The sequence below is a fragment of the Eumetopias jubatus genome, unplaced genomic scaffold (genome assembly GCF_037043125.1).
Source record: "Eumetopias jubatus isolate StellerSeaLion01/CBP00866 unplaced genomic scaffold, mEumJub1_p1.0 scaffold_12, whole genome shotgun sequence".
In the NCBI taxonomy this organism is placed as follows: domain Eukaryota; kingdom Metazoa; phylum Chordata; class Mammalia; order Carnivora; family Otariidae; genus Eumetopias; species Eumetopias jubatus.
The window spans coordinates 15216759-15240502 of record NW_028274818.1 but is presented as its reverse complement, the minus strand read 5'-3'; the positions used below and the strand labels follow the sequence as shown (position 1 = coordinate 15240502).

At 37.8% G+C, this 23744-nt stretch overlaps 1 protein-coding gene across 3 annotated transcripts in view; it reads right to left on the bottom strand.

The window, feature by feature from the left end:
• Positions 1 to 10803: 10803 nt before the first annotated feature.
• Positions 10804 to 23744, bottom strand: part of ESRRG (estrogen related receptor gamma) — a 222408-nt gene continuing 209467 nt past the window's right edge. For all 3 annotated transcript variants that reach the window (XM_028104732.1, XM_028104733.2, XM_028104734.1), the window contains 2 exons: positions 23444 to 23713; positions 10804 to 11048 (listed from right to left, as the gene is read on the bottom strand). In XM_028104732.1, the coding sequence (XP_027960533.1) occupies positions 10804 to 11048; positions 23444 to 23713 (515 nt within the window). The remainder of the gene's footprint in view (positions 11049 to 23443; positions 23714 to 23744) is intronic.

Genomic DNA, 23744 nt, shown 5'->3' with positions numbered 1-23744 from the left:
GTTTTGCCTTCAGTAACTTGGAGGAAAGAAAATGAATCTAACAGATTTATGAGTTTGGGAAAGGTGGTTCGTAGTCAGAATGCCAGAAGCTTGAGTAGACTGCTCTTAACTGCCCACAATAAAGTACAATGGGAAAGGGATGGATTCAGAAATAAGTCAATCAGTTTGCAATCTAAATTTAGAGGGGCTATAGATCATTTCCATTGAAAATTCAGGTCTGATTACAACTAATAAGGACGTTCAGCAAATTCCCAAGTGTGAGATCAATATGTAAAATGGAGTAGCATTCCTTTATTCAAAAACAAACTACTCACTAATGCAACAGAAAATGAATGGTATTTGGCAGTAGCTACAAATCTATAAAGTACCAGGATTTGACTTAAAAAAATAAGCCTTAAAAAACAAGCCTTTATGTAGGTAATTTTAAAAAAATCTCTACTAAAGAAATAAAATATGAACAAAATGGAGAGAGATAATAGGTTCACTGAATTTGATTTATAAAAATGTTAATTTTTTCCAATTTAATTTGTACATTAAAAATTCTAATAAGATTTATAGAGGGATCATTTTGAAAACTTGAAAAAGCATTTTGAAATTTATGAGAAAGAATACAATTTTCCAAAAAACTAAGAATTTGAAAAATAAGACAAAGTGTATGTGGGTGACTAAAAGATGCATTCTCTCAGATATTAAGGCAAACTATAAAACTATAGTAATAAAATAATAAAATATATTAAAATATACTACTAATAAAATATAGTGATAGTATAGTAAAATATAGTAATAAAATATAGTATTATGTCAATAACATATAGATTGTCCAAAGAGCAGAATAAAAAAGGATCAAGAAATAGACTTTTTAATATATGGTAGTTTGGTATAATTTAGATGTGACATCACACATTGGTAGGGAACAAGGAAATTGAGAAATAAAGCTTCTTATATCACATTAAAGATACCCAAATTGGATTATAAAAGACTTACATGTGAAATTTATACTATAGAAAAAAATTGCAAAAAAAATAGAAACAGATTTTTAACTCCGAAAGCATGAGGATGAAACTGATGAATATGACTTTATCAAAATTAATAATATCTAGTGAACAAAGGTCAAAGTCAGTAGATGCATGACCAACTAGAAGACATTTGCAAAACCTGAAACTGACAGGGATCAATATCTAGAATATACAAAGAACTCCCGCAAATGAACAAGAAAGTGATAAGAACCCAATAGAAAAAAGAGTTTGCTCTTTATAAACAGGTTATCAATAGGCAGGTCACAGAAAAGACAGCCTGATCTGGTACAAGAATAAGATGTTCAGAGAAGCTTAAGTCAAGACAACAATATATTAATTTTAAAATAATCAAATTAGTAAAAAAGTTAAAAGCAAAATAGTATCATATGCTGCTGAAGGAAAATAAAACCCAAACAAACTGCTGCTGGGAGTTCAAACTGCTCTAATTGTGTAGAATAATTTCTGTAGTGAAAATAAACATACAAATGGTCAATAACTCAGTAACCCCCCCTCCTGGGCATATAACTTAGAAAAATAATTACATTGGTCCGTAAGGAAAAACACCCCCAAGATGTTCATTGCATTATTGATTGTATTAAGGAATTGAAAGCAACCTTACCATTCATCACAAAGGGAACAGATAAAATGTGATGTGTGACTTCAATGGTTTACTATGCAGCAGATTTCTTCCCAAGACATGGATAAGTCTTAAAAACCTAGTGCAGAGTAAAAAATAAGAAACAGAATAAAATAGTCAACCCAGCACAATTTCTGCATATAAAAATTCTGATGCACACAAATCAACATTATGTAGTTTCCAAGGATTCACAGGGAGATTTATGGTGGGGGAAGGGAATGAACTTGTTGCCGGGGAATGAGGACAGTATTCCTTGATCAAAGCAATAGAATTTTTTTTGAAAGATTTTATTTATTTATTTGAGAGAGAGAATGAGATAGAGAGAGCATGAGAGGGGGGAGGGTCAGAGGGAGAAGCAGACTCCCTGATGAGCAGGGAGCCCGATGCGGGACTCGATCCCGGGACTCCAGGATCATGACCTGAGCCAAAGGCAGTCGCTTAACCAACTGAGCCAACCAGGTGCCCCTCAAAGCAACAGGATTAATCCAGTCTTGTGTCCCATATGTCCAAATAAGAAAAAAAAAAGATGTATTATCTACTATCCAATTTTGAGAAACTGTTAAATAATGAGTTAATGTTTTAAGATACTAGTTTTGGAAGTTAGACAAATTGGATTCAAATTTAGTCAGACTGTGTACTAACTAGATGGTCCTTGGACAAGTCATTTAATTTCTCGGAGCCTCCTTTTCTTCATCTATGAGTTGGAGGTATTAGTAGTATTTACCCCGTAAAGTGGCTGGGAATATTAAATTTTATAATGCATTCAAAGAACTAGTATAGTGCCCAGCACATACTTATGTCCATGACTGCTTTCTAGGCAGAACTGAGCCGTGCATAGGCACGTGGATGCTGACTTTGTATTACTTCAGTGCTGCCCACTCAAGAGAGGCTCCCCAGAGCAGCAACTATGCATCTGGATCCAAAATACCTACATTTCCTCCCTGCCCTAATGACTTTTTCTCCCAGTCTCAGTTAGATTCTTCTGGAAGTTTAGCCAGCCTCTCTCATGGAAAAGGGAAAAAAAAAATTTTCACCATAATGAATACAAGATATTTTCTTAAATTACCTAAATTCTAATAATAATTGCTTGAGAGTATATATATATCCCCATTTACTGAAGTTGAATAGACTTTAGTAAGAAGGTCCCATAGCTGGTTAGTGGCAGAGCTGGGATTTGAACCCACGTATAACTGATTCAAAATCCACGCATGAAACTAGTAAGGCAAACTGCATCTCTTCATTGTTACCCCTAGTCTACTTCAGTACAACCAAATCTTACTAAACCAGAACAACAAGGAAGTCACATGGTATAGAACTCCTTCTGTGTAAAAACATCATCCTATCTAAACATCATTTTACTTCTTACCCAGCCTGTGAGTAAAGTAAGTACTTTACTTACCTTACCCTTACCTATTATCCTCACCTACATATTTATTTCTGTGGAGGAAGGGATTTTTGCCATACATATCCTTAGAAATATAGTCTATATATTTCTATATATAGATAAACAGGTATATATACCTGTTTTGATTTAAAAGCATAGAGTCGATTCATTTTGTTCATGAAGGGAAGAAGACCAAGGGAAAATACAAGTCTAGTGGAGATAACAAATCTCAGATTAATACAAAAGGATCCTCAGGGTTTTTTTTTTTTTACCGTGAATATTTAGTATTTTTCATTTGTAGTGATATGAAACCACATATTTAAAAGGAGAAAACCCAACCCTTATCTAGCTCTAGACCTCATTTTAGAAACTGCTGTTCTGACGTTAGTTTTCTATGCTGTTATTTTTTTTAATAGCAGACCGTTCCTCACTTCCCAACAAAACTGTGAAATTCGACTGAGCATGGCGGATGGTATTGGAGTGTGAATAGTGTGATTTAATGCTTCCGCTAGTCTGAAATGTTTTCCTGTTAGGTCCTTAGTCACCCCGTCCAACAGCTTGTTTGCATTTCCCAAAACCAGCTCTCCAAAGTTCAGTCCGTTATGGAACACACGGGCCTCTGTGATTTTTCACAAAGGTAAACAGGCAGTTTTTGGTAGAGTGAGGTCCCAGCCTAATGTGACTGCATGTAACATTTGTATTGACTGAGCTTCACTGCCGCGGGATCCTTTGCCAAAACTGCATGAGAGGGCCTCCGGCAAAAATGATCCCAGGAATTCCATATATTCTAGGACATTTAATTCTTTTTAAAAATAATATTGGAAAAAATATATTATGCTCAAAGAGCATTTTAATTCATGCTTTGTGCTTCTGTGCTATTTATACTATGCTATTTAAAAGTATTTTTACACACACACACACACACACACACACACACACACATGATTTATGACCTTAAGTTTAAAACACTTCTTACTTGGGGCAAAATTTCTCAGAGGCAAAATTCTGTGGCATGCTATGGCAATGCAGTACTATATTGGGACATCTTTTCTTTTTTAAGGTTGTACAGTTGACAGCATAGTTAATTATTAATCTGGCTGGCATCTGTAATGAAAAAGGGAGTTCTCTCTCTTTTTTTTTTTTTTAGGTCACAGACTTAGTACGTAAATCTCTCGTGAGGCTGCAATCATAATATTCCTGCAGCTATGGTGTCACCCTCTTGTAATTTTTCTGCTAATAAACAAATTTGAACTAGCCAGGAATCCTAAATTTTGAGACTAGTTGTTTATCTCAAATATACTCCAGAGAAATAGTAATGCAGTTCTGCTTTGAATTTAATTTAAACAGGAACAGGCAAAACAAATCTCTATGGAGGACATTTGACAATAATAAAATATTTCTCCCAGCGGGTGAGCTGGTAGCAATTGTATTGTTGCAATCCAAGCTCACGTTTCAGTAGGTCATTACCATCATAACAAGCCCTTGGACCAACTGGCATGGACATGCAACATTGAGCCCCTGATGGGCACATTATTTCAGACCTTTAACTTCATGGAGAACAAGACAAATACTCCTGGGAAAGGGGGATTATATTTTGAAATTCTTTTCTTTTCTGTTTTGTTTCATAATAAGATGAGGGGGGCAATCAATCTGCTGCTACTTGTTTCATTGTGTTTTTTCCACCCTACCAAGGGGCCCGAGAAGCTAGACTTTCAGATTCGAAAGGGCCGGAAACACTGATTTAAACCCTTTGGCAATCCCTGGGACTGTGGAAATAGCCATTCAGTATGCAAACCATCACGGATGAAACAAGAAACTGAAACAGATCCCTTTTCTCTTCCAGTCTAATCACAAATCAAACTTCACAATAAGCAAAGTGTACCTCAAGTTTTGCATAGGCCCAAGAGTGAAATATTCGATCTCCATTCTCATTTCTACCTCTTACTTACCTAAATCTGCAACTTGGAAAACGTAGGGAAGAGAGGTCATTCTGAGAAATAAATTTTGTTCGAATTTTGTTCCTGTTTTGTTTTTCAGTAGGGAAAAACAGGTAGTTGAGCCACACCTAAATTCATTTTCAAGCACACAGAAGGGTCAAATGAGGATTTTTTTCTTTTTTTGAAGGGGATCGTGAGACATTCTGCACAAGCTTTGGGGCAGCTATCTCTACTTTCAGATGGGGCATAACCAGAGGATGTGGCTTGGGAGTCACCAAATAGAATGTGCCCCCCATGTGGCCAGGAAAGAACGGGTGGGAAGAGAGGACCAGCCAGCGTGTGGGGAAGGGTTGGGAGAAGTGGCAGGTCAAAACAATCCAGGTGCATTTCATTGGCCTTGTGATTAACAACAAGGCTGAATCTCTTTGTCATGATACTAAAAACATTAGTCTAAGACTCTCACAGAAATTCAGAGTCAAGGTACTAGAAGTTTTTATTTTTTTCTGGATATTCCTGGCCTATATGAGTAACATATAAAAATTAAAAGCATCATTTTTCTCATGTTGTCTTCACATTACAATCACCTGGAGATTATTTTAAGCAGGCCTCCATGCCCAGTATGGAGCCCAACATGGGGCTTAAACCCACAATCCTGAGCTCAAGACCTGAGCTGAGCTCAAGAGTCGGACGCCCGCCCACCCGACTGAGCCACCCAGGCGCCCCTGGAGATGGTTTCTTGAACTGTTCAAAAGCCCAGGCCACAAGTAAACCCCAATCTTCCGTGGGTGGGATAGAAGGTTGGGAATCTCCAACACTCTTCAGGGGATTCCAATCTGTGACCTAGTTTGGGAACCACTAGCTTAAAGCAAAAAGACCTTTATAAAGTAAACATCAGGTGAAAATAAAAGCGATCCCTTGACACAAGCACATAACCCATTTGTCAGAGCTATTCATTGTTTATCTGTCAAGAAATAAACATGTTAAAATGTCAAAATCCTGTTTTATTTTCTTTTACACCTGAGGCATCTCTGATAAATACGTCAATACCAGCAAAGTTACTCTGTCATAATTCAGAATTATAAAAACCAGCAAGAGAAGTCTGACATCGAAGTTCATAAAACGGGTTTGCATGTGACTTACATATTTTTTAAAAGAGGACTTCGTTGGAAGATTACAGACACGCTTTCTACCTGTTGGGTCTGCATCTCGCATTGTGTCAGTTTCCGCCCAGGTACTTTGAAAATACCGAAAGTAAAACACCTCGGATCCTATGCTGAGCTGTTGCCCCTCGAAGGGCATGAACACAGGAAAAGACACTGCGTGATGCTGCGAGCTAGCGCAGCTTGGTGATTTAGGTAATCCCACGCCCGGAAATCGGATTGCGTTTAGTGGCCTTTGTGTCACCAGCCTGCGCTAGAGATCCAGCCACCTCGGAAAGGTGAGAAATACGGTGGGCAAACACAATGACAAAACACTCTCAAGATCGGCAGAGAAGCCAAGAAAGCGCATATCAGCACCTCGGCGATGGCTCCAGGAGGGTCCGGTGGAAGCGCAGCTTGACCCGGAGCAACGAGGGCGGTAACCTCTCCGAGTGAGAAAAGCGAGGGGAGGCCATTTGCTGTGAGCAGTGCTGTTTAACCCTCTTGAATTCGAAGACAGCTCCCCCTCCTCGCGCACACAGATCTATAAGCTCCGCTGTCGATTTCCCATTCAGGAAATCTGGCCGGCAGCCCCCCTGCTGCTCCGCAAGGCCTGCAGCTCTCCTACGAGCTCCGTGCAAGCCCGGGATTTAATTGTGGATGGAGGGAAATAATAGGTATCTCTCGCAGGTTTTAATATGATCTTAAAATAGGGGGAAAGTTTTCTGTTATGACATTGACATAGAGGCGATGATTTTGAGTAATGCAGGATGATGTGGAGATGCTTTAAGATTAAATAAGAGCTATATAAAGGCTTGTCAGAATGAATTCTAATGTGCCATGAGATACTTTGCATACTCTTAAATATGCAAAATGTCTCTTGGCACCCCAGAATTCATTCTGACAAGCCTTTATATAGCTCTTATTTAAACTCCTACTTTATTTTTAGGGGATAGGTACTCAGAGATACTCTTTGAATGGAAGCAACAAAGGGCAGTGTTTATTGAATTCGTTCTTTAGTGGGGGGAACAAAAAGAAACACCAAACAAAAGAGCAATCAAAAGTGGAAGCTTGTTTAATATTGCTCTACCATCATCCTGAAAGGCATAATAATTTGAGTTACACATCTGAACTGATTGGAGTTACAGAATCATATCTCCTTTTTGCATTTAACAATATATACAATATAAAATAAATACATTTACACAAATGGACATTTGCGGGAGCACACAGTATGGTACACATCACAAAAATATACAATTGATTGCTTTACAGATGTGAAGCCCATCTACAGCTATAGACATGGTTTTATTATTATTATTATTCTTTTTACTACTGGCTATAATGCAACTCCTGGATTATGATAAGCAGTTTAAATTTTTTGTCCTTTTACGATCTTTGCACATAAGACTGCCATAAAATGTTTTCTTAGGCAGGTAAACAGAGACGCTTAAATAATTAAAATACAATCACCAACACCCATTTTCTCTTCTATAAGAAAAATAGCAGTTTTAAATATTTCATATCTTTTATGTTATCATTTAAATGCAAAATAGTGGAATAAATACAACAATCTGATCTGATTGAAACACAAGTGTAACTACAGGTAGTCACACAATCCTATTGCTTTAAATAAGAACAAACCTAAAAGAAGCAAAATACAAATTTAAATCATATGGCAAAAACATACACTTTTATAACTTTCAAAAACTTCACATTAAGTAAATGGTCTTGCTTGAAACTTGAAAAAACTTACCTCGAGCGAGGTTTAAGATGAGCATTTTACCCTAAAGCCCGTGTAGTTCTTTTAGGTCTACGTTTTAAGTTGTGTTTCCTATTTGTGAGATTCGTGTTCTCTGTAATGCCGAGAGTCACTTAAACTGAAAACTAAAATTTGTACTTGATTCTTTTTTCCCCATCTCCATCTGGTGTTTTCAGTTGGTTGGCTCTGTGTTCTGAAGCCCAAGTACTTTAATGTGATACAGTGAAAACAATGGATATAGTGTATATATTTTACTTATATATAGTGTGGGTGAAGAGTAGCAACTTAAACCCTGCACAAACATTCTGGAAAATAATCTTTTTAAATACATATATAAATAATCTTATAGAATCAGCACCTTTTGTTCCCAGGAGTTGTATTTTCTGTTGTTATTTTTTAAAGGGATGTGCCAATTTCTGAACTCCTATCACAGCTATAAATTTCAAGTTATTGACCATCTGAATGAATTGCTAATGATGATTTATCTAGAATCACACTACAGCCACTTCTCTACTGAGAAACCACAATCTACGATATAGTCCCATATAGCTAATGATAGATACACAGTATTCCTAGCACTAGGCTGATGAAACATCAACCCAAGGTATTTTGTTTAAAGCACACAAAGTAGCAATAGTTTTGGAAACGTGTCCGCACCAAAAAGTTTTGCAACAACACAGAGCTAGTTAATAACAACATCTGAGAGATGATTGAGTGAAAGCCATATATACAGCATTTAAAAATTAGACTTATCTATATTCTTGAAATATTCAAAGTTTTATTTCTAAGCTATACATTGGTATTCTATAATAAACCATTAGAGAAATTATTCCTTGTTTTGAAAATATTATTATGATTTTGATGTGTATCTGTTCATAATGAGTACTTGTTTGGAGTTTCAATCTCTTAATTATTATTAGGAAGAACCTTATTACTGGTAAGGAATAGAATATACTACTGTAGTCTCCTGAGGAATTGTACATCCAATATTGTCTCTAATTCTACCCTGTGTCTAAAAGCACACACCACGAGAATTCCAAACACCACAAGAAGAACAAGACAACAGTCTTTGAATGCAACATAAAATTCAGAAAAGCACAGCAAACATGAAACATTGAAAAGCTGAACTACATTTCTTTTGTTTGTTAGGATTACAATTTTAATTACATCTGTGTACATAGAATAAGACTGTTCACATAGTACAGGGAGCAGCTACTAACACTGGTCCATTGGTATAGCATTTGATGGAGGTGACTGTTTATTGGTTATTCAGCGACTGTAGATTTCGGGGGCATCTAATTGATTTCTTCATTAGATTACACCTCTGAACAGTCTGGAACCTGACTGACTTTCTTGCTGTGAAAATACTGGTTGAAAAAGCACATATATTGGCTTAGCTCTTGGTAAAAACTGCAGATTAATTTAAACAAACATCCCTAAATGAATAAACTCATAAAGATTAGGTTTTAGAATTTGGTCAGGCATCTGCTGTCTTTGATGATTTTTTTTTTTTTCAAATTCTGGCATTTGCCTTATTGCCTCTTAAATGAATACTGGCTCACAGCTCCTTCTGAGACAAGGTCTGTAACTTTGCAAACAGGCAGTATCTCATTCCTAACCACCATAGCAGCTAGAAATCATATGGCAACTGTACCTCCCAGGTAGAGAGGTGCACTCCTGATCATTCTACGGATCTGTACTCCATGTGCAGTGCTTTATAGATGTGACTACTCGGAGTCACTGTAGGTGTAATCTAATCCTTTGTGTCAGTGAACATTTAGGTAAACTGGAGCTCATGTTAAGAAATTGATGTTTGGGACCAGACTGGCACACAACATAAATTGCATCCGTGATAATATGCACCTTCCCTTCAACTATTGCTTGAGTTAGTTAAATTCCCATATTAATAAATGGCTGAAAAGTGGTAAAGCTGGTACAAAAAAATCTCCATTTGTAAGAAGAAACAAAACATTTTTAAAAATCTTCCTTCAGGATTCATTTGTCCTTCATTATTGTTCATAATTGTTCAAAGCCAGCACAAAATTGCAGTATTCTTATTTCTCTTTAGTATTGCATGAATGAATAAAGCTTAAACTATTCCCTGAAAAAGTTACACAGTAGCTAAACTAACAAATACCTGGAAGACTTGAAAAAACAATTAAGGAATCAAATGGCTGTAACTGATCTAGATGGAAAAGCAATGATAAGAAGCAGCCGATGCCACGTTGCTTAAGTTGTCTAATTAGAGGCTGCTCCCATGAAATCTAATACTGCACTCAGTCAATTTGTCTGTGTTGCACTGTACTTTTAGGTACGTTGGTTCTCTCTCTTTGATTCCTTAGTCATTGGGGACGTTATGGTTCACAACAAGCTCAATGGTATCCATATTATGGATCTCCATCCTTTGGCAGGGCTGGCTTCCATCTCTCTTCAGTTAGAGACCTCTTTTAAAAGTTCAGCAGCAGAAGGAAGGAAGGAAGGGAGGGAGGGAGGGAGGGAAAGGCAAGGCAAGGAAGGGGACAATTCCCTTACAACTAGAGATATTTTCAATTCAGGAGAGAGGGGAAGGACAAGAAAAGAGAAGGAGGTGAGAAGGAGGAAGGAAGGACAGAGGGAAGGGAGGAAATGAAGGAGAAAGGGAACTAGTAATGAAGGAAGCCAAGAAACGAGGGAGAGGACGAATAAGGGAGGGAGGAAAAAAAATAAGGAGGGAAGGAAGGGAGAAGGAAGGTGAGAAAAGGGAGAAAGAAACTCATCAGGAAGATACAGAGGAATCTGAAAGCTGCTTCATAGTCTTGCTGCTAAATGATCAGTGCAGTCCGTTGATTTTTGATGTTGATAACTAAACTCTAAGTTTCTTCGACTTCACTCTGGGGTTTAGTTTCCCTTTTTCGGCGTGCAGGACAGGAAGGCCCAGGAAGCTTTTAGTCAGACCTTGGCCTCCAGCATTTCCAAAAAAAGTTTGTGCATGGGGACTTTGCCTTCTAGTTTGATGTTGTAGAAGTGCTGCACAGCCTTGGTGGAGGTCTGCCTCAGCAGGGGCAGCGTCATCAGCATCTTGCCGGCCCTGCGCGGGTCTTCCATGTGCTGGCCAGCCTCGTAATCCTGCAGCGCCTCGTGTAAGACGTCCTGAAGCTTCTGAACAGCTTCCACATCTTCTATGTGCATGGAGTCTGTACAACAAAGCAGAACACAGAATCATGTCAATAATAAGCAAAACCCATGTGGGGGAAGTTCCATAGTACACTTGAAATTCCCTAAGCGCTAAGCTGTGATTTGCTCCGAGCACTTTCCATTTCCAAAAAATCTCTATTTTTTTCCCCTAAATTTCCCTCCAGGAGATGATTTCCAATATGGATTTAGAGCATGGAAATCACTACCAAAATATCTATTATTTAAAAGTGCGTTTTTTTTTTTCCTCCTAAGGCAGAGCAATCAAGGAAGACTTTCTTTTAATGGATGACAATCTTGGTTACTTTATTCATTATCTCACCCATTCAACAATTATCAAAGGTCATCTATTAAAAGTATTATTCTAAGTGCTATGGAGGTAACATTGTCTAAAATTATGATGTTGCCCTCAAAAACCCATATTTCCCAAAAGGAACAAAAAAGTAGATGACCAAGGTTTTAAGAACTCAGTATAAATACACCAAATTTGGGGCACCTGGGTGGCTCAGTCGGTGAAGCGGCTGCCTTTGGCTCAGGTCATGATCCCAGGCTCCTGGGATCGGGTCCCACATTGGGCTCCCTGCTCAGCAGAGAGCCTGCTTCTCCCTCTCCCTCTGCCTGCCACTCTGCCTACTTGTGCTCTCTCTCTCTCTGTCAAATAAATAAATAAAATCTTAAAAAATAATAAATAAATACACTGAATTTAACACTATGTTCAGGTATAGACTATACAGAAATCACAATAAAGTGCTTATCCTTTCAAGATTTTCAGTGCACCATTAACAGTTCATTAAAGCATCCTTACAGTCTGCTTCTACTGAAAAACAAACGAAGTCGTTAATGAGTTCTGAAATATTTTTCACATTGGTGAAGGTGAACTTTGCCCTTAAGTGACTCATTTAAAAATCTAATTCAATCAAGCAAGGAAAGGGTTAACAGGGTTGCCACAATTATTCTTTTGAGAAATGTGCGATGTGGGGGAAAAGAAAAGTTACTGCTCTAGCTCTAAAACAGACACTTAATTATATACAAGTTTGAATCATTTAGCACATTTTATTGATTCTGATGACAGTTTATCTGTTAATTACACATAATGGAGTCTTTGGGGGATTCTTCATGTTTAATAATTCTCATTCTCTGAGAATGCAGAGCTCTAAGATATATGTAGTTAGCCTAATCTTTCATATAATTCAAATATCAGGCCACATGCACAAAAAGAGAGAGGAAATGTAATTTAAAATCAAGTGACTAAACATATGATAAAAAAAAATTATGGCTACATAATTAAAAGGCTGACAGCTATAACCAGGAACATGTTTAAAAACTTCTTTGTATTTTGTTGTTTTTTTTCTCTTACACTGTCATTTTGAAATTTTTTCACCATATCATTGGTAACCTGACCACTCTTACATGAGGTGGTTAAATGACACGTTTCTCAAAAAGAGTTTTAAATAACTTGGAATACAGTGGCTTAGCAGGCTTTGCCACTCAAGTCAACTCCTGCCTGATTGAGCCAAGAGGAGGAATTCTTCCAGGTTGTTAAGGTTGATAGAGTGGTTGATAGTGTCCCTGGTGTGGAACTCAGGACATTTCCCAACAGGTAAGCTAGCCGGTCCCTATGGATTGTTTCTACCCAGGCTTCTCTCCCCTCTGGGTCCTTTCAGGGGGACAATGCCATCCACTTCTGCGTGCCTTCTCACAGCAACAAGCACACATCATTTCCAAAGATGTCTACGGGCTGGCAATGTGAGAGAGGGAAAAACTGTCAGGGAGATCACAGCGCGCACTGTTGTGTGTGTTTTTTTTTTTTTTTTCTATTTTTCCTCTGAAATGCTATCTGAAAGGAAAATGGTGGGCCTGGACGCACACTAATGGTGAGCGTCCAAGGACACAAAACACTGACCTTGCACGTGAGGGAAGGGAGATAAGGTGGACTTACCCAATCTGACTTGGGACTCAAAGCACTCGAAGTGAAAATGGGAATAAATCGATAGGGAGAAGAGGAATTGCATCTTTACAGACAATATTAAAACAAATAACTATTTTCCCACCAGACCCCCCCCCCAAAAAAAATCTGAACATAGTTAGGTCTAACTTGGGTTTCTTTGTATCAAAATATGCTGCTAGAATGCATACCACTGCGTGTGGCATTTCCTTTGTTAAAAAAAATGAGTTAAAATGATCTTCTGAGTCCATCATATTCAACCTTCCATCTTCATCAAGAATTGTCTCTACATTCCTAATGAAGACATTTCCAGATGTATGTAGAACATTCTATTTTACGAGGGACAGAACTGCTCCTTAGAAATGTCTCCCTCAGATTTTTCCAAATCTGTCTACAACATCCGTCCTTTGGTCCTGGTTCTAAATACTGGAATGATAGAAAATAAATGTCCTTCTTTTCCACGGCAGATCTTTAAATGCTTGAAGTGACTGCAGAGTCACCTCAACCCCCACCCCAAGCCTTGTCTTCCCCACTACTCTTGCCCGGCAGGAGATATATTATAGGATGTCACAGGAAATGAGACGAGAACAAATAGCAGAGAGATATGCTCACAAACAGCAATTAAGACTTCAAACTATTCTTTAAAGGCTGTGATTTAGCTTGAGAGATTTAAAAATGATTTAATCAAATTACTATGATAATTTAACTTCCCATTTACAGAAAAGATTCTAACTCATTTTAGCTTTACCCATTCTCGGATCTGCTAATACTTTAAATGCAAACTCACTAAATCTGAACTATTTAATTAGACCGTGATTCAGCTGGCAGACTGCTGAAGAAAATATTAATCTCCATTAGGGATCCTAGTTCAAGTTCTGGCTCTGTGTCTTTAATCTCTGTTTTGCTCTTTGAGCTACATTTATACATTTATGCTAGGCTCAATAGAACTGGCATTAATTTATGTAATTATTTAGCTTTGGTTGTTGGAGCTGGTTTCTTTTTAACTTTATATTTTAAAGGAAATGGTTCCAGTATTTGTGCTAAGGAAAACCAGTGAAAATTAATCACGGGAATCATAGGCTTAGGAACTAAGTAGACACAGTGAGCCTATCCATTAAAAACACTGGGTGAGTGGTTAAAAACAATGATGTCTGGGCCCAAGCCCAGACCTATTAAACAGAAAATTTTAGCTAGATCCAAGGCATCATCCGTACTTTTTAAAAATCTAGGTGCTTCTACAGCCAAGCCAGGGTTGTGAACTACAATACCAGACTGCTATTCTAAAAGAATCCAGATTTCAAAAGATAACCAGTGTTCACATGACGCTTGTATTGTCAACCATATATTAAATTTCAACACTTAATAATAAAATAGAACCCCTTCATTGAACTCCAATATTTTATTCTGTGAAGTGGGCCCCTAAAGGAACATGTCTAGTTCAGATCATTTACTTTGGGAAGAGAGCTAAATATCCTCACACCTACAGCTGCAAAATTTGGTGAGACTCAGAGCCATTGCAAAAGAAGATTTGTCAATTGCCTACATGAATAGGGTAATAAGGGGTGAGCAGATGGGACTCTCCAATCACTAAAGGAATGAAGCACCACATGGTGGAAAAGATGGAGAAGTGAGCAAAGGTCTATTTTCTAAAAGATAATCTGATGTCAAGATTTTTATCAATATATAAGGAGTCTAACAGAGCGATCCTCCTGGCTGCCATCAGCTGGGTACTGAGGAACATCGGTGACTGTAATGCAAACTAGCTCTTGATTGACATAGATAGTTAACCCTAAATTTCAAAAAATGGTGCCAATCATAAACTTTCTAGGAAGATGGCAGTGGCGGCAGCAAGATATTTTAATCTTTCCAAATCTGCACATAAAAAAAAAAAACAGAACTAGATGGCCAAACTAAAAACCCATAGACAACACTCACAAACAAAACTAAGTGACAAGTTATCCCCAAGACACACAGACAGACACACACACACACACACACACGCGCGCACGCGCATACAATCAGGACTCTGTGTGTTCCTAGCTCTGTCCACTGAGAAGGCCTAGGAAGGATGGCCAAGCCAGAAATGCAATAACAAGCAATGAGCAACCTAGTACCCAGCTTATAATTAGATTCCAGGCTTCAGCTGGGAAATATTTAAGATAAGTATGGAACATCTTATAGTAGATAGAAAGGACACTGTCTACAACTACTAAGTCATTCAGAAAGATTCCAGAAGCCAACCTGAAGAGACTGCTGCTGACCCAAAATGGGACAAGTTGAGCTTCCAAAAGGATTATAATTGCAATTAATTGAAATCCACTGAATAGGGGTGCCTGGATGGCTCAGTTGGTTAAGTGTCTGACTCTTGATTTCAGCCCAGGTCATGATCTCAGGTTGAGATCAAGATCTGTGTTGGGCTATACACTGGGCATGGAGCCTGCTTAAGATTCTCTCTCTCTTTCTCCACCTCCCCCTACACCCCCCCACTTGAGCTCTCTCTCTCTAAAGAAAAGAAATAAAGAAAGGAAGGAAGAAAGGAAAAAAAGGAAGGAAGTGAGGGAGGGAGGGAAAAAGGAAGGAAGGAAGGAAGGAAGAGAAGGAGGGAAGGAGGGAGGGAGGGAGGAAGGAATCCACCGAATATGTTTAAATAAATTTGAATATAATGACATTTTTAAAAGATAGGGCATCAATTCTTTATTTTGAAAACTGGCAAATGAAGGGAAAGAATCAAGCTCCTACATGAACTGAATCGTCAGTCATCAATAAGAGATGAGAAAAAGCATCTCTTTTATAAAGCATCACTTATATAAATAAGTATCCCAATGATTGAATGTAAAAAAGAGATGAAAAAAATCAAAGATCATTACTTTGCAACCCCCGGCAATGAATGGATTTAGGTAATGAGCATCAATAGCTGCTCACAGAGCATAGAGATAACCGGACGCTGTGTACCTCCCAATGAACGGCACACCACCTACGGGTGTCACAGGGATTGAACCTGAGCCTGATTAAGTCTCTGGATCTAGTTGTTAATTTGCACAAAATGCAAAGGGCAGAGAAACATGATGAACTGCACCCAGAGTATGCAATCTGTAACATCCAGACTATGGGAAATTCTGCAGGTCAAATGCCCTGGCTTCTTCAACAGAGAAATTGGAAGAAAATGAAAGTGAAAGATGAACTTTTAGATTAAAGGAGAGTTAAAAACTCCATTAAAAAATTTTTTTTGGAAGTGGGGCAAAACTAAACTATCATGTCTGAGGATACACATTTAGTGATAAAGTCATAATGAGACATAAGGAAGTGATAAAAACCACAACAGGATAGTGATTACTTTTGGGGGGGGTGAGATTGGGACAAGACACATGGAGGGGTTTCTGGGGTATCTAATGAATTTTCATTTTCCATCCTTGCTTATATTGCCATCATGACAGACAGCAAAATGGCCCCCAAGATATCCAGGTGGCCCATCCCTGGAAGCTGAATGTTACCTCCTATGGCAAAGCACCTTTTGCAGCTGTGAGTAAGGATCTGCTATGGGAGATTATCCTAGATTATCCAGGAGGGTCTTCAATGAAGTCAAAAGTATCCTTATGAAAAGGAGGCAAAGGAAGAAGAAGGCAAGGTATGGTGCTAAACTGCTGCCTTTGATGATGGAGGAAGCAATATAGCTCAAGCAATGCAAGGAATGTCACTTCCAGAAACTGGAGAAAGGCACAGAAACAGGTCCTCCCCTAGAGCCTCCAGAAGGATCGCTGCCTTGTCTTTATCTAGTCTTTAACCTTGTGAAAATGCTTATGGACTTCTGACCTCCAGAACAGTAAGAGAACAAATATGTACTGTTTAAAGTCACCACGTTGTGACAATTGGTTAGAGCAGCCATAGAAAACTAAGGCACCCCTTAAGTTATACATCCTGTTTGGGTGTGTTTTTCTTTTAAATCTATGTTTTATTTCATATTAAATTGGTGAGAGACAGAGATGGAGAGAGGGATAGTGACAAACTTCCAATGGAATGGTCCCTTCTAGAAAGTAGTGAGTTAAGCAGAATTCCGAGCAAGCCGGCAGAAACACTTGGCAAAAATGCCAAGGAAGCTGTTCACATACCAACTAGGAGGTTAGATCAAAAGACTTGTTAGGTCTTTCCTAACGCAGGAAAATTATAATTCTAATGTTGGAAATCGCAATAACAATTCTTATTACATGCTTTACCGCGGCAAGAACAGAACTGATTTTATAGCTTTCCATTGAGACACACACATTTTGGGGGAAGGACTATTTTCCTCATTTCTGCCTCTGGCTATCAAGCCAGACATCGACATTTATACCAGCCCCACAAATCACTCCTCTACTGTGTTTATATTAGGGGTTGAACCATAGATCCAGAGCCCCTGGTTTCTTTCCTCCCGGCTTCCCTCTCATAAATACCAAATTATTGTTCCGACAATTATTCTGTTTACCTCGTATAATCGGAATTCCCTGCTAAGACTCTTTTATTTCTCTACAAGTACTCAAGGCCTCTCTCTCCCTCCAATATCTAACACCTATCCAGGAGCTTTCTAACTCCCTCTTCTAGAAGTGATAAAGACAATTATACTCAATAAGTGAATGTTGAGGGGCTCCTGCATGGCTCAGTCGGTTGAGCGTCTGACTCTTGATTTGGGCTCAGGTCATGATCTCAGGGTCCTGAGATGGAGGACACCCCCCCTGCCTCGTCAAGTTCCCCACTCAGCTTCCTCTTTCTCCCTCTCTCTCTGCCCCTTCCCCCGCTCATGCACTATTTCTCTCCTTCTCTCTCAAGTAAATAAGTAAATCTTAAAACAACAAGTGAATGTTGATAGCAACTTGGGTGGTAAATATTTCAATCTTCCACAATATCATAAATGATCTGCACCATGCTAATATGACCTTTTTATAAGGGATTAGTCATTATCTTAAGATCTATAAATGAAAATAATGCTATATTATGTCATTCCCTAGAAGTAAAGCAATTGTATTTATGTGCTTATTACCCAGTTGGAAGCACAGAAACACTTGCAGCAAATATTTCTTACACTATGTCAAGGCATAGCGATCACTGCATGACAGGAAACACTTGAAAACCTACCTTTACTTTTTACATAAAAATTTGATATATCACAATAGGTATGAAATTAAAGCGTTACATTAAATAAAACCACCACCCACTTCAACTCAATTATATCATCTTAAGCAAAACCAGAATAATCCAAATAGCGATGGCAGATTTGACCAAAAACCAAAGAAAAGTAGATTAGAAGATGGAAAATCAGAATTTTGATTTCCCAGAGAGTAGTAATTATGGTTTGGTCTGGGCAAAAGTTAAATATAAATATCTACCTGCCCCAAAAGACCTACCCATACTTATTTCTTATTAAATCCTATAAAGGTAGTAAACATTTTGTTTCCAAATCCTTTTTATCACTTTCTTTTTTTTTTTTAAAGATTTTATTTATTTATTTGAGAGCGAGAGAATGAGAGATAGAAAGCACGAGAGGGAAGAGGGTCAGAGGGAGAAGCAGACTCCCTGCCGAGCAGGGAGCCCGATGCGGGACTCGATCCTGGGACTCCAGGATCATGACCTGAGCCGAAGGCAGTTGCTTAACCAACTGAGCCACCCAGGCACCCAAATCCTTTTTATCACTTTCAAAGTGGTTTTATACTACGGGAACTCCAAGAAGACAGCAAGATAAAGTGAGTGCAGAATTCTAAACTAAATTAAAAGTACTAATTTCGGTTGGCAGATGTAAAATTGCATTGGCTAGTCTTCTGTGTTGATCCTTTTAAAGACGTCCTATCTACTTATTTGTGGAATAGAAATAGCTTATTGATAGTAAGAGACAGAGGGTCCAACCCTCTGCCTCATGGTGGCAACACATCTTTATCAGCTTGCTTCAGTTACCTGCAAAAATGCTATTGGACATGTCTACCTCACAGGCATGTCATGGAAATCAAATGAGATTCCCCAACAAAAGCTGAAAAAAAAAGAAATGTCTACAGAAAGATTCTAAAAAAAGGATAATCGCTTGATCAATATCTAAAACTATGTCTAGAATATCACATCAGCAAATTTAGTCAAAATTTCAATAAAATTGTGTTTGAGGGCCCAGGAGATACTAAGGGACTGAAGAGGTTTTTCACTTTTATACTAATTGTTCAGACCCATGAAGATGTTAATATCCCTATATTACAAATTCAGCATTCGTACACATATAACCACACACAAAATATATGACCAAACTCACTGCCCTCACTTAAAAGTCACTGACATAAAAATTTTAGGCCACTTAGCAATATGAGACATTATTCACCTGCCTCATGTTACACACAAGAAAACAGTTATGTGATTAAAGCATGCATACTTGAAGTAAAATTTGGAATTGGAAAGTAGGGAAAATCTCTCTTTTTAGGTAAAATACATATCTATCCAGTACACAAACAGATACATAATATTTTCATGATATTAATATTTCATTGGGGACTTATTAAGAAAAAATATCTAAAAAGGCTACCCCAAGGGAGAGATAATAAAAAAAGACTGAAAAACACGAGACCAAACTTATATGACTAAAGGTGGCCCTCATTCCAGTCTCTTACAGTAATCATAAGCTTTCTATCCCTTAAAATTATATCACAATTCTACACATCAAACATTTGTTTTCAAGAACAAAATACTGTCAGGATGTGGTTATAATTACTTATGACTTGAAATTGATGACCAAAATATTACTATTACTAACAACTGCTATTCTTCTAAAAGTATGGTGTAAAAATAAAAAGAAAAGTCAGCTTTAAGCATAGATTCTGTTTATTCTTGAATGAGCTGGACTCACAGGGCTCCAGGTTGGAGGCAGGGCTGGGGATACCACTTGGGATGAGTGACAGCTGTGAAGTTTGAGGGCCTTGTGAGCAAAAGAGAATGACCAGACTAAAAGTAATTCTTACTCTTAAACTGCTTTAGTCTTCTACTATATAAAAATGAATATACCTCCTTGGGGCCAGTGATAATAGTTTCAAACAAATCTTAAATATAAGAATCAATAGAACCAAACTGAGACAATAGAATCACATGAAATAATCTTACCCAAAATGCATGTAGTAATATTTCACTAGATTTTCCAATGAAGACATAAAATTAATTATGGAATCATAAAACTCCCCAAATGGAAAGAACGCTAGAGATGAGTCTAACTTCTTGGTGTACCGGGCCTAACAACGTTATTACAGTGTTAACATTGTGACTCAGATTTTCCTTTTTAAATTCAATTGCACACTGGGGCGCCTGGGTGGCTCAGTCAGTTAAGCGTCTGCCTTCAGCTCAGGTCCTGGGATCTAGTCCCACATCGGGCTCCCTGCTCAGTGGGGAGTCTGCATCTCCCTCCTGCTCTGCTGCTCCCCCTGCTTGTGCTCTCTCTCTCTCAAATAAAATCTTTTAAAAAATAAATAAATTAATTAATTTTAAAAAATAAATTCAATTGCACAAAGATATATCAGGGAGAAACTAACTGCCTAAGAGAAAGTTGGTGCTCAAAAGTAAGAAAGTATATAGTTTAAGTGAGCCTGTGAGTTTCTTACCTTCAAAAATAATTGGGACAATTATTTGGGGTTTCCAAATATTTGATTGTGAGAATGACAGTATTGGTTCATAATACATTGGGTTTTTTTGTTTGTTTGTCTGTTTTTGCCCATATCCTTCAAGATAGGGAAAGTTCTTCCAATGGTATTCCTGGTGCTATAAATATTCCTGAATTCACACATGCCAGAAACAGAGCTACAAAAATATATGACAGCTATTATCAAGAAGACAATTCTCTGTTTCCTGAGCATAAGCACAATATTAATAATTATTGAATAAAGGCAGATGTTTAAAATAAGCTGAAATTGAGATTAATGAGACATTGGTTGTTAATACCTACAGCCATAAAAGGAATGCTAAGATATCTATAAATATAACACTAAAATCGAATTTTTTTTTTTTGCACAAAAACTCACTTATGTTCATCTGCAATTTCTAAATACTGAAAGAAAAACTATGAGCTTTTCAGGGTATCTTTGAAAACATTTTTCATACTGATGTTCTTTTGAGCAGTTTAAGAATCACTGATCTAAGCAAGAATGAATCTACAACTTTATTGCTGTCATCCAGGTAATGGTCAAAAAAATGGAATAAAATAGCATCATATTGACAGTATGAAAAAAAAAAAAGATTTCTGAGTGGTTTATCCCATGCTAAAATGGTGGGGTTTGGGGGTTGAATGCAGGAGAGAAGGCTCATATTTATACAGCACAAGAGAGGTGGCACAATTTAGACATCAATATAATCCTTAATCTTTTCTCCTTTATTATGGACTCTGATTCAATTAATTTTTCTTGGTATTGAGAAGTTAAAAAAAGTTACAAGCACTTGCAGAATAACTTTGTGACATGGAGAAATTTCCTGAAAGAAATTAATGTTACTCACTACCAGTATAAGAGAAAAAAGAGGGCCCGTTAACCATTTCTGGTTTTAAACAAGAAAAGCAAACTAAGGAGTTCTTTAAAGACTTTCTAATCACCAGTCATTGCTCTAAAGTAGGTCATTTCCTCCTTCTAACAGCAGAGTCTGTGGTATTTGAATATTTACATACCAAAACACTAATGATTATACTTCTAAACAACAGACAGAAATGCTGCTACTAATTAATTCAGGTATTCTAAATTACAATCCACAGCCATAAAGTATATATCTAACACCTAAAATTATAAGATTTTAGCAATCTTGATCAAGTTTTAGCATTGCTCAGCACTCACAATTAGTTAATAATTTAAAAAAGCATTATGTAATATAAAAGATATAAAACATGCTTGCTGGATTTTAAACATAATTGACCCAGTAGATGTTTTCAATTAGAATCACTATATGACTACCAAACAGAAATTCTTCCCAAAACCATTGCTACAGAATTTTTCATCTGATCACGAGAGATGCTATAATGTGAAGTTCATGCAAACTAATAAATTCTCGGGAAATTTCTCTCCCATCTCCCACTTTGGTCTTCTAGAGAGCCAGACATGGGGCATCTGAGATGTCTGCATCAACTGTGCCACTTGTCATAAAGAAACCTATGTTACAGTTTCACAGGGGAGGAGGAAAAGGGAGGTGAACAGTGTGGTCAGCAATTAAAAGTATGCAATGCTAAACTCCATTATGAAGACAAATAGGAAAGTACAATTTCATTGTTGAAAACAATTTCCCTCCTATCAGTCCAAGGATGCATGCATCAATATTGTAGATGAACTGTTAATTACAAAATCAATTAAAAATTATTTCTAAAAACAGTCACGCGTCCCCAGCTCTCATGGGGGCAATTTGGGCAGAAGGGTCTCATCTCACTAGGACCGCGCCAAATCACAAAGTCGTCATCCACAAGTAAGCAAAAGCAATCTGGTTTTTCATTTTTCAGCGCGGCTGAGCCCAGCCTGAGATTGATCGTCACATATGGCCCCAGAAAACAAACTGTCAATACCTTGAATGCTGCAGAATTTGAACAAATAGCCGTCCGCCCATTCAAGCCACTCATTGCATCCCATTTAACAGATTTTATTGACAGTTTCCTTCTTGTAATTAAAGGGAAAACTACTGGCCAGCAACCAAGATAAAGTTCAAAGATAGGGTCAAAACAAAAGCAGATGGAGGGGCACGGTGTGACTGTCAATGGTACATAGCATCAGAGCACGTTATTGACACGCAGGTATCTAAAGATCGGCACGTCATTAAGGAGGGATCTATCCTGAACTATATGCAAATGCTAAAAGAGACTTAAGACCACAATAAAGCATTAGGAGAGGCACAAAGGGAAAAACAACAAAGCAGCAACGATTTTTACTTATCAGAGGTTGCTATTTTAGTACGTTTCAGTTCAAATGTAAAGACTGTTTATTCCCATAATTCTTAACCCTTACTGCATAGGGGGTACCTCTCAGAGAAATACTCCAGCAGAAGTTGCCTTCTGCAGAAATCCAGAATACAAGAAAACAAGAATATTCTTTGATAAGCAAAATGAAAAACAACAATACATATGTTTTTCCAATTGCAAAATGTGCATTTATGAGGGGGGGAAAATGCTTTCTGCGTACCCACGGTGCACACTTATTTTCACTTGTGCCTACAAGACAATGGAGGTAATTTTGTCCCGAGACTGTCCATTTACACTACAAGTTAGGAAATGCACAGGCTGGTAAAAGTTTCACCACTTTCAAGAAGTAAATATAATAAAAATAATTCAAGTGGACTTTTGCTATTTCTAACTTTTCACTAGAAAGCTGTAATGACTATAATTTTGTGGTCTCATACAGAATTTACAACTGGGTTTAGCAAACCCCTGAAGAAGAAGTTGAGGGAAGGGTAAAACTGAAATATTAAAAAATGTAACAATGACCATGTCAATATGCCAACCTGAATTAGCAAGAGCTATCGCTTTGAGGGTGACAAATTCTTCTTTCTCCAGCTTCATGCTCTTGTATTTCTTTACCAGCTGCAGGATAGCATTATTTAGGTCAAGAAGGCCTGCTAATTTGGACTGGTCTTCATCCATTATATAATCATCTGCATAGACAAGTTCATCCTCAAATGAAAGGGATCGGTATACGACACCAAGGATCAAAATTTCCATCCACGCACTCTGCAGAAGGCTCATCTGGTCCGCCAGGGACAGTGTGGAGAAGCCTGCATGGGAAGATGGGCAGATCAAGTTACT